The sequence below is a fragment of the Scyliorhinus canicula genome, chromosome 1 (assembly GCF_902713615.1).
Source record: "Scyliorhinus canicula chromosome 1, sScyCan1.1, whole genome shotgun sequence".
NCBI classification, from domain to species: Eukaryota; Metazoa; Chordata; class Chondrichthyes; order Carcharhiniformes; family Scyliorhinidae; genus Scyliorhinus; species Scyliorhinus canicula.
In genome coordinates, this window is record NC_052146.1 from 312,362,053 (window position 1) to 312,374,360 (window position 12,308).

General features: G+C 49.7%; 1 protein-coding gene across 1 annotated transcript in view; it reads left to right on the forward strand.

Annotated features, from left to right (window-relative positions):
- Nucleotides 1-12,308, forward strand: part of efr3ba (EFR3 homolog Ba (S. cerevisiae)) — a 301,549-nt gene that overhangs the window by 42,610 nt on the left and 246,631 nt on the right. Inside the window, exon 3 of the mRNA XM_038797345.1 lies at nt 2,739-2,866. Within this exon, the coding sequence (XP_038653273.1) occupies nt 2,739-2,866 (128 nt within the window). The remainder of the gene's footprint in view (nt 1-2,738; nt 2,867-12,308) is intronic.

A 12,308-nucleotide genomic window follows, 5' to 3' on the forward strand; every position in this document is an offset into this window, starting at 1 on the left:
GTCCTGGGAGTGTTTGATGGGGACAGTGTAGAGGGAGCTTTACTCTGTATCTAACCCCGTGCTGTACCTGTCCTGGGAGTGTTTGATGGGGACAGTGTAGAGGGAGCTTTACTCTGTATTTAACCCCGTGCTGTACCTGTCCTGGGAGTGTTTGATGGGGACAGTGTAGAGGGAGCTTTACTCTGTATCTAACCCCGTGCTGTACCTGTCCTGGGAGTGTTTGATGGGGACAGTGTAGAGGGAGCTTTATTCTGTATCTAACCCCGTGCTGTACCTGTCCTGGGCGTGTTTGATGGGGACAGTGTAGAGGGAGCTTTACTCTGTATCTAACCCTGTGCTGTTCCTGTCCTGGGAGTGTTTGATGGGGACAGTGTAGAGGGAGCTTTACTCTCTATCTAACCCCGTGCTGTACCTGTCCTGGGAGTGTTTGATGGGGACAGTGTAGAGGGAGCTTTACTCTGTATCTAACCCTGTGCTGTTCCTGTCCTGGGAGTGTTTGATGGGGACAGTGTAGAGGGGGCTTTACTCTGTATCTAACCCCGTGCTGTACCTGTCTTGGGTGTGATTGATGGGGACAGTGTAGAGGGAGCTTTACTCTGTATCTAACCCCGTGCTGTACCTGTCCTGGGAATGTTTGTTGGGGACAGTGTAGAGGGAGCTTTACTCTGTATCTAACCCCGTGCTGTACCTGTCTTGAGTGTGATTGATGGGGACAGTGTAGAGGGAGCTTTACTCTGTATCTCACCCTGTGCTGTACCTGTCCTGGGAGTGTTTGATGGGGGCAGTGTAGAGGGAGCTTTACTCTGTATCTAACCCCGTGCTGTACCTGTCCTGGGAGTGTTTGATGGGGACAGAGTAGAGAGAGCTTTACTCTGTATCTAACCCCGTGCTGTACCTGTCCTGGGAGTGTTTGATAGGGACAGTGTAGAGGGAGCTTTACCCTGTATCTAACCCCGTGCTGTACCTGTCCTGGGAGTGTTTAATGGGGACTGTGTAGAGGGAGCTTTACTCTGTATCTAACCCCGTGCTGTACCTGTCCTGGAGGTGTTTGATGGGGACAGTGTAGAGGATGCTTTACTCTGTATCTAACCCCGTGCTGTACCTGTCCTGGGAGTGTTTGATGGGGACAGTGTGGAGGGAGCTTTACTCAGTATCTAACCCCATGCTGTACCTGTCTTGGGTGTGATTGATGGGGACAGTGTCGAGGGAGCTTTACTCTGTATCTAACCCCGTGCTCTTCCTGTCCTGGGTGTGATTGATGGGGACAGTGTAGAGGGAGCTTTACTCTGTATCTAACCCCATGCTGTACCTGTCCTGGGAGTGTTTGTTGGGGACAGGGTAGAGGGAGCTTTACTCTGTATCTAACCCCGTGCTGTACCTGTCCTGGGAGTGTTTGATGGGGACAGTGTAGAGGGAGCTTTACTCTGTATCTAACCCCGTGCTGTACCTGTCCTGGGAGTGTTTGATGGGGACAGAGTAGAGAGAGCTTTACTCTGTATCTAACCCCGTGCTGTACCTGTCCTGGGAGTGTTTGATAGGGACAGTGTAGAGGGAGCTTTACCCTGTATCTAACCCCGTGCTGTACCTGTCCTGGGAGTGTTTAATGGGGACTGTGTAGAGGGAGCTTTACTCTGTATCTAACCCCGTGCTGTACCTGTCCTGGAGGTGTTTGATGGGGACAGTGTAGAGGATGCTTTACTCTGTATCTAACCCCGTGCTGTACCTGTCCTGGGAGTGTTTGATGGGGACAGTGTGGAGGGAGCTTTACTCAGTATCTAACCCCATGCTGTACCTGTCTTGGGTGTGATTGATGGGGACAGTGTCGAGGGAGCTTTACTCTGTATCTAACCCCGTGCTCTTCCTGTCCTGGGTGTGATTGATGGGGACAGTGTAGAGGGAGCTTTACTCTGTATCTAACCCCATGCTGTACCTGTCCTGGGAGTGTTTGTTGGGGACAGGGTAGAGGGAGCTTTACTCTGTATCTAACCCCGTGCTGTACCTGTCTTGAGTGTGATTGATGGGGACAGTGTAGAGGGAGCTTTACTCTGTATCTCACCCTGTGCTGTACCTGTCCTGGGAGTGTTTGATGGGGGCAGTGTAGAGGGAGCTTTACTCTGTATCTAACCCCGTGCTGTACCTGTCCTGGGAGTGTTTGATGGGGACAGTGTAGAGGGAGCTTTACTCTGTATCTAACCCCGTGCTGTACCTGTCCTGGGAGTGTTTGATGGGGACAGTGTAGAGGGAGCTTTACTCTGTATCTAACTCCGTGCTGGAGTTTTCTGGGGCATTTTGAAATACAAATCATTTATCCAAAATGATAAACTCTGATGCACGATGAATTGAACAAAGACTAGAGTTGGATACAACTGAGGCTTTATTGCTCTAAGATGTATGGCCTCCCACAGCAGCTGGCGAAATGGCTGCTGAATGGAGGACACGCATATTTATTCTCCGCCTACTGGGTGGAGCCAGCCGGCAGAGACTACTGGCGAACCTGTAGTACAGGTCCTACCTTATATCACCTAATACAGGTGTAACAATAGTTTACCACAAACTGCAAATCTGAACATGCTCATTATTGCAGTTGGTTGGGAGAGTGTCAATCTCCTGGCTAATGATGTCTTTGCCCATCTTCAGCCAGTGTTCTGTTGCTGCATTGAGGGGTGAGCAGTGATCTGTGATATTGTTGCTGATATTGAAGTATGTTTGGTGTTGATTCCCTCTGTGATTAATTCCAGGATGGGTTAGTGAAAGTCAACATGGAGAAGCTGACATTTTATGCTTTGTCTGCCCCTGAGAAGCTGGACCGGATTGGTGCCTATCTGGCAGAGAGACTGAGCAGAGATGTGGCCAGGCACCGATACGGGTATGGAAAATGCAAGAGCTGCAATTCACAGCTTCAGATGTGCTTGGGTGGCCCCTCAGCAATCCTCTTCATTAAACACTGACCTGTCCTCTACAGAACCTGGGCAATCACCTCAACCCTCTGGGATGTGTGTTGGGCTCGACATATTTCGAGACCAAAGTGTCACACAGTAGCAACATTGAAAGAACAACAGTCTGCTCCGTTTGTGTTTCAAGTTCCACATTACCATTTCACAAAATTATAAATTTACAGAATCACACAGTGCAGAAGTGGCCCTTCAGCCCATCGGGTCTGCACCAACACGTGAAAAACACCTGACCTGCTGACTAATTCCACTTGCCAGCATTTGGCCCATAGCCTTGAATGTTAGGACGTGAAGCAACCCGTCTCTACCACCCTCCCAGGCAGTGTGTTCCTGACCATCACCACCCTCCCAGGCAGTGTGTTCCTGACCGTCACCACCCTCCCAGGCAGTGCGTTCCAGCCTCTCCCACCCTCCCAGGCAGTGTGTTCCTGACCGTCACCACCCTCCCAGGCAGTGCGTTCCAGCCTCTCCCAACCTCCCAGGCAGTGTGTTCCACACCGTCACCACCCTCCCAGGCAGTGTGTTCCTGACCGTCACCACCCTCCCAGGCAGTGTGTTCCTGACCGTCACCACCCTCCCAGGCAGTGCGTTCCTGACCGTCACCACCCTCCCAGGCAGTGTGTTCCAGCCTTTACCACCCTCCCAGGCAGTGTGTTCCTGACCATCACCACCCTCCCAGGCAGTGTGTTCCTGACCATCACCACCCTCCCAGGCAGTGTGTTCCAGCCTTTACCACCCTCCCAGGCAGTGTGTTCCTGACCGTCACCACCCTCCCAGGCAGTGTATTCCAGACCGTCACCACCCTCCCAGGCAGTGTGTTCCTGACCGTCACCACCCACCCAGGCAGTGTGTTCCAGGCCGTCACCACCCTCCCAGGCAGTGTGTTCCAGGCCGTCACCACCCTCCCAGGCAGTGCGTTCCAGACCGTCACCACCCTCCCAGGCAGTGTGTTCCTGACCGTCACCACCCTCCCAGGCAGTGTGTTCCTGACCATCACCACCCTCCCAGGCAGTGTGTTCCACACCGTCACCACCCTCCCAGGCAGTGTGTTCCAGACCGTCACCACCCTCCCAGGCAGTGTGTTCCTGACCGTCACCACCCTCCCAGGCAGTGCGTTCCAGCCTCTCCCACCCTCCCAGGCAGTGTGTTCCTGACCATCACCACCCTCCCAGGCAGTGTGTTCCTGACCGTCACCACCCTCCCAGGCAGTGTGTTCCAGACCCTCACCACCCTCCCAGGCAGTGCGTTCCTGACCGTCACCACCCTCCCAGGCAGTGCGTTCCAGCCTCTCCCACCCTCCCAGGCAGTGTGTTCCTGACCGTCACCACCCTCCCAGGCAGTGTGTTCCTGACCGTCACCACCCTCCCAGGCAGTGCGTTCCAGCCTCTACCACCCTCCCAGGCAGTGTGTTCCTGACCGTCACCACCCTCCCAGGCAGTGCAGTGCGTTCCTGACCGTCACCACCCTCCCAGGCAGTGTGTTCCTGACCATCACCACCCTCCCAGACAGTGCGTTCCAGACCGTCACCACCCGCTGAGTCAAAGGTTTTTCCTCAAATTCCCCCCTGAACCTCCCGCCCCTCACCTTGAACTTGTGTCCCCCTCATAACTGATCCTTCAAATAAGGGGAACAGCTGCTCCCTATCCACCCTGTCCATGTCCCTCATAATCTTGTCCACCTCGATCAGGTCGCCCCTCAGTCTTCTCTGCTCCAGTGAAAACAACCCCAGCCTATCCAACCTCTCTTCATAACTTAAACATTCCATCCAAGGCACCATCCTGGTGAATCTCCTCTGTACCCCCTCCAGTCCAATCACATCCTCCCTATAATGTGGTGACCAGAATTACACACAGTGCTCCAGCTGTGGCCTCACCAAAGGTCTCCAACTCCAACATGACCTCCCTGCTTTTGTAATCTGTGCCCCAATTGATAAAGGCAAGTGTACCAAATGCCCTTTTCCCCACCCTATTAACCTGCCCTTCTGCATTCAGAGATCTATGGACAGACACGCCAAGGCCCCTTTGTTCCTCGGAACTTCCCAATCTCAGGACATTCATTGACTATTTCCTTGTCAAATTGCTCCTTCCAAAGTGTATCACCTCACACTTTCCAGGGTTAAATTCCATCGGCCACTTTTCTGCCCATTTGACCATCCCGTCGATATCTTCCTGTAACCCAAGACTCTCAACCTCACTGTTATCCATCCGGCCAATCTTTGTGTCACCCTCAAACTTTCTGATCCTTTTGAAAGTAGAACCAGGGGGAATAGCCTCAAATGAAGGGGGAGCAGATTTACATAGATACATACATAGAAGGTAAAGCAGGAGGAGGCCTTCGAGCCTGCTCTGCCATTCCTCACCATCATTGCTGATCATCCAACTCAATAGCCTAATCCTGCTTTCTCCCCATAGCCTCTGATCCCATTCTCCCCAAGTGCTATATCCAGCCACCTCTTGAATATATTCAACTTTTTAGCATCAACTACTTCCTGTGGTAATGAATTCCACAGGCTCACCACTCTTTGGGTGAAGAAATATCTCCTTATCTCTGTCCGAAATGGTTTACCTTGAATCCTCAGACTGTGACCCCTGGTTCTGGACACACCCATCATTGGTAACATCTTCCCTGCATCTACCCTGTCCAGTCCTGTTAGAATTTTATAAGTCTCTGTGAGATCCCCCCTCATTCTTCTGAACTCCAGCGAGAACAATCCCAACCTCGTCAATCTCTCCCCATATGACAGTCCCGCCATCCCTGGAATCAGTCTGGTAAACCTTTGCTGCGCTCCCTCGAGAGCAAGAACATCATTCCTCAGAGAACATAGAACATAGAATAGTACAGCACAGAACAGGCCCTTCGGTTCTCGATGTTGTGCCGAGCATTGTCCGAAACCAAGATCAAGCTATCCCACTCCCTGTCATTCTGGTCTGCTCCATGTGCCTATCCAATAACCGCTTGAAAGTTCCTAAAGTGTCCGACTCCACTATCACAGCAGGCAGTCCATTCCACACCCTAACCACTCTCTGAGTAAAGAATCTACCTTGGACATCCCTCCTATATCTCCCACCCTGAATCTTATAGTTATGCTCCCTTGTAACAGCTACATCCACCCGAAGAAATAGTCTCTGAACGTCCACTCTATTTACCCCCCCTCATCATCTTATAAACCTCTATTAAGTCGGTCTATTAAGGGGGCAGCACGGTAGCATGGTGGTTAGCATAAATGCTTCACAGCTCCAGGGTCCCAGGTTCGATTCCCGGCTGGGTCACTGTCTGTGTGGAGTCTGCACGTCCTCACCGTGTGTGCGTGGGTTTCCTCCGGGTGCTCCGGTTTCCTCCCACAGTCCAAAGATGTGCGGGTTAGGTGGATTGGCCATGCTAAATTGCCCGTAGTGTCCTAAAAAGTAAGGTTAAGGGGGGGTTGTTGGGTTACGGGTATAGGGTGGATACGTGGGTTTGAGTAGGGTGATCATGGCTCGGCACAACATCGAGGGCCGAAGGGCCTGTTCTGTGCTGTACTGTTCTATGTTCTATGTTCTAAGTCGCCTCTCATCCTCCTCCGCTCCAAAGAGAAAAGCCCTAGCTCCCTCAACCTTTCCTCATAAGACTATCTTGCAAACCAGGCAGCATCCTGGTAAATCTCCTTTGCACCCTTTCCAATGCTTCCACATCCTTCCTATAACGTGACCAGAACTGCACACAATACTCCAAACGTGGTCTCACCAGGGTCATGTACAGTTGCAACATAACCCCGTGGCTCTTAAACTCAAGCCCCCTGTTAATAAATGCTAACACACCATAAGCCTTCTTCACGGCTCTATCCACTTGAGTGGCAATCTTCAGAGATCTGTGGACATGAACCCCAAGATCTCTCTGTTATCCACATTCCTCAGAACCTGCCATTGACCCTGTAATCCACATTCAAATTTTTTCTACCAAAATGAATCACCTCGCACTTATCAGGGTTAAACTCCATCTGCCATTTTTCGGCCCAGCTCTGCATCCTATCAATGTCTCTTTGCAGCCTACAACAGCCCTCCACCTCATCCACTACTCCACCAATCTTGGTGTCATCAGCAAATTTACTGACCCACCCTTCAGCCCCCTCCTCCAAGTCATTGATAAAAATCACAAGTAGCAGAGGACCCAGCACTCATCCCTGTGGTACACCGCTGCTAACTGGTCTCCAGGATGAAAATTTTCCATCCACCACCACCCTCTGTCTTCCATGTGATAGCCAGTTACTTATCCAATTGGCCAAATTTCCCTCTATCCCACACCTCCTTACTTTCTTCATGAGCCGACCATGGGGAACCTTATCAAACGCCTTACTAAAATCCATGCATACGAAATCAACTGCTCTACCTTCATCTATGTACTTAGTTACCTCCTCAAAGAATTCAATCAAATTTGTGAGGCAAGACTTACCCTTCACAAATCCGTGTTGACTATCCCGGATTAAGATGCATCTGTCCAAATGGTCATAAATCCTATCCTTCAGGACCTTTTCCATTAACTTACCGACCACCGAAGTAAGACTAACTGGCCTATAATTACCAGGGTCATTCCTATTCCCTTTCTTGAACAGAGGAACAACATTCGCCACTCTCCAGTCCTCTGGCACTATCCCCGTGGATAATGAGGATCCAAAGATCGAAGCCATAGGCTCTGCAATCTCATCCCTTGCCTCCCAACGAATCCTTGGATATATCCCATCTGGCCCAGGGGACTTGTCGACCCTCAGATTTTTCAAAATTGCTAATACATCCTTCCTCAGAACATCTACCTCCTCCAGCCTACCCGCCTGTATCACACTCTCATCCTCAAAAACATGGCCCCTCTCCTTCAACGCCTCTCATAGAATCATAGAATTTACAGTGCAGAAGGAGGCCATTCAGCCCATCGAGTCTGCATCGGCTCTTGGAAAGAGCACCCTACCCAAGGTCAACAACTCCACCCTATCCCCATAACCCAGTAACCCCACCCAATACTAAGGGCAATTTTGGACACTAAGGGCAATTTATCATGGCCAATCCACCTAACCTGCACATCTTTGGACTGTGGGAGGAAACCGGAGCACCCGGAGGAAACCCACGCAGACATGGGGAGAACGTGCAGACTCCGCACAGACAGTGACCCAAGCCGGAATCGAACCTGGGACCCTGGAGCTGTGAAGCGATTGTGCTATCCACAATGCTACCGTGCTGCCCCAGTTGCAAATCTCCCCGGAACAGCCAATCAGAAGAGCTGCCCTCTGCTGGATGCTTGCCTTCACTCGAACTCCTCGGGTCACTTGCGCAGAGACACTGTCAACTTACGCTGACCGCACTGCACATATGCAAATCTCCCCGGAACAGCCAATCAGAAGAGCTGCTCTGCTGCCCTCTGCTGGATGCTTGCCTTCACTCGAACTCCTCGGGTCACTTGCGTAGGTACACCTTCAATTTACGCTGACAGCAATGCACGTATGCAAATCTCCCCGGAACAGCCAATCAGAAGAGCTGCTCTGCTGCCCTCTGCTGGCAAATTTAAATTTACCCAGCTGCCTTAGTGGGATTTGAACTCATGTACCTGCAGCATTAGTCCGGGCTTCTAGATTACTAATCCAATGACACCATCACTGCACTACCGTGCCCACCCCCTCCTATTTCTTCTGAATCCATGCACAAGTTCCCACTAGTGTCCTTGACCAGCCCTACCCTCACCCTGGTCATTCTTTTATTTCTCACATAAGAGTAAAAAGCCTTGGGGTTTTCTTTAATCCGACCCGCCAAGGACTTCTCATGCCCCCTCCTAGCTCTCCTAAGCCCTTTTTTTAGCTCATTCCTTGCTACCTTGCAACCCTCAAGCGACCCAATTGAACCTTGTTTTCTCATCCTTACATACTCTTCCTTTTTCCTCTTGACAAGACATTCAATCTGTTTTGTGAACCATGGTTCCCTCACACGGCCATTTCCTCCCTGCCTGACAGGGACATACCTATCAAGGACACGCAGTATTTGTTCCTTGAACAAGCTCCACTTTTCATTTGTGCCTTTCCCTGACAGTTTCTGTTCCCATTTTATGCTCCCTAATTCTTGCCTAATCGCATCATAATTACCCCTCTCCCAATTATAAACCTTGCCCTGCCGTATGGCCGTATCCCTCTCCATTGCAATAGTGAAAGACACCGAATTGTGGTCACTATCTCCAAAGTGCTCTCTCACAAACAAATCTAACACTTGGCCCGGTTCATTACCCAGTACCAAATCCAATGTGGCCCCCCCTCTTGTCGGCCTATCCACATATTGTGTCAGGAAACCCTCCTGCACACACTGTACAAAAACTGCCCCATCCGAACTGTTCGACCTACAGAGGTTCCAATCAATATTTGGAAAGTTAAAGTCACCCATGACAACTACCCTGAGACCTCTACACCTATCCAAAATCTGGGTTGCAATTTCTTCCTCCACATCTCTATTACTATTTGGGGGCCTATAGAAAACACCTGACAACGTGACTGCTCCTTTCCTATTTCTAACTTCAGCCCATATTACCTCAGTAGGCAGATCCCCTTTGAATTGCCTTTCTGCAACCGTTAAACTATCCTTGATTAACAATGCTACTCCTCCACCTCTCTTACCACCTCCCCTACTCTTACTGAAACATCTATACCCTGGAACTTCCAACAACCGTTCCTGTCCCTGTTCTAACCATGTCTCCGCAATGGCCACAACATCGTAGTCCCAAGTACCAATCCACGCTCCAAGTTCACGTACCTTATTCCGGATGCTCCTTGCATTGAAGTAGACACACTTCAACCCACCTTTCTGTCTGCCGGTACACTCCTGCGACCTTGATACCCTCCTCAGTACCTCACTACTCTCAACACTGGCTTCTGGACTACAGCTCATTTTCCCAGCCCCCTGACAAATTAGTTTAAGGAGTTAAGAATTAGTTAAGAAGGAGACCAAAACTGCACACAGTACTCCAGGTGTGGTCTCCCAAGGCCCTGTATAATTGCAGCAACACATCCCTGCTTCTATACTCGAAACCTCTCACAATGAAGGCCAACATACCATTAGCCTTCTTTACCGCCTGCTGCACCTGCATGCTTACCTTCAGCGAATGGTGCACAAGGACACCCAGGTCCCGCTGCACACTCCCCTCTCCCAATTTACAACCATTCAGGTAGTAATCTGCCTTCCTGTTTTTGCTTCCAAAATGAATAACCTCACACTTATCCAAATTATACTGCATCTGCCATTGGTTTGCCCACTCGCCCAACCTGTCCGGATCTTACTGTAGGATCTCTGCATCCTCGTCACAATTCACCCTCCCACCTAACTTGGTATCATCTGCAAACTTTGAGATGTTACATTTTGTTCCCTCATCCAAATCATTAATATATATTGTGAATAGCTGGGGTCCCAGCACCGATCCCTGTGGTACCCCACTGGTTACTGCCTGCCAATTCGAAAAGGACCCATTAATCCCTCCCTTTGTTTCCTCTCTGCCAACCAGTTTTCTATCCACCTCAATACCTTTCCCCCAATCCCGTGCACTTTAATTTTGACAATAATCTCTTATGCGGGACTTTGTCAAACACCTTCTGCAAGTCCAAATATACCACATCGACTGGCTCCCCCCTCATCAACTGTACTGGTTACATCTTCAAAGAATTCCAACAGATTTGTCAAGCATGATTTTCCCTTCAGAAATCCATGCTGACTCTGACTGATCCTGCCACTGCTTTCTAAATGTTCCGCTATAAAGTCCTTGATTATGGATTTAAGCATTTTCCCCACTACCAATGTTAGGCTTACTGGTCTATAATTCCCTGCTTTCTCTCTACCTCCCTTTTTGAATATCGGAGTGACATTAGCTACCCTCCAACCTGCAGGGACAGTTCCAGAGTCTATAGAATCCCGGAAGCTGACCACCAACGCATCCACTATATCCACAGCCACCTCCTTAAGCAATCTGGGATGCAGATTCTCAGGCCCTGGGGATTTATCCGCCTTCAATCCCATCAATTTTCCCATCACCATTTCTCTACTAATGTTGATCTCCCTCAGTCCTTCCCTCTCACTAAACCTTTCATTCTCCAACATTTCTGGGATCTGATTTGTGTCCTCATTTGTGAAGACAGAACCAAAGTATGTATTCAATTGCTCAGCCATTTCATTGTCCCTTATTCTGCATTCCCCTGTTTCTGTCTGTAGGGGGCATACATTTCTCTTTACGAATCGCTTCCTCTTCACATATCTGTAGAAACTCTTAGTGTCAGTCTTTCTGTTCTCTGCAAGCTTCCTTTCGTTCTGTACTTTCCCCTTCTTAATCAATCCCTTCGTCCTTCATTGCTGAATTCTAAACTGCTCCCAATCCTCAGACCTATTATTTTTCTTGGACAATCCGTATGCTTCTTCCTTGTATCGGATATTATTTCTAATTTCCTTTGTAAGCCATGGATTGGCCCTCTTACCCCCTTTGCCTTTGTGCCAGACAGGAATGAACAGTTGCTGTTGTTCCCCCATGTGTTCCTTGAATGTTTGCCATTGTCTATCCACTGTCATCTCTTTAAGTAACTCTCCCCAATCTATCAAGGCCAACTCATGCCTCATATCCTCATAGTTCCCTTTATTAAGATTCAGATTTAGGACTGAGCTGAGGAGGAACATCTTCACCCAAAGGGTTGTGCATCTGTGGAATTTCCTGCCCAGTGAAGCAGTTGAGACTACCTCGGTGAATGTTTTTAAGGCAAAGGTAGATAGATTTTTGAACAGTGATGGAATGAAAAATGTACAGAAGATAGGAGCAGGAGGAGGCCTTTAGCCCTTTGAGCTTACTCCACCATTTATCACGATAAAGGTTATGGTGAGCAAGCGGGAAAGTGGAGCTGAGTCCCCAAAAGATCAGCCATGATCTCATTGAATAGCGGAGCAGGCTCGAGGGGCCAGATGGCCTACTCCTGCTCCTAGTTCTTATGTTCTTATGTTCTAGCACCCCCCCCCCCCCCCCCCCCCCCCCCCAATAAGGGGCCCAGCACAGATCCTTGTGGTACGTCACTGGACACTGGCTTCCAGTCACTAATGCAGCCGTCTATCACCACCCTCTGTCCCCTACAGCTCAGCCAGCTTTCAATCCACCTTCTCAAACTACCCTGTAATTTATCCCGATAAACTTTGATTTCCCTGCCCAAAATGAATCTGTCGACCTCTGCCTCAAAAATACTCGACGACCCCACTTTCACATTCTGAGACAGAGTTTCAAAGTCACACAACCATTTGAGAGAAAAATCCCTCCCCTCATCTCAGTCGTATTTGGGATGCCCCTAATTCCAAAACAGTGCCCCTAGTTCCTCACTCACATGGATCC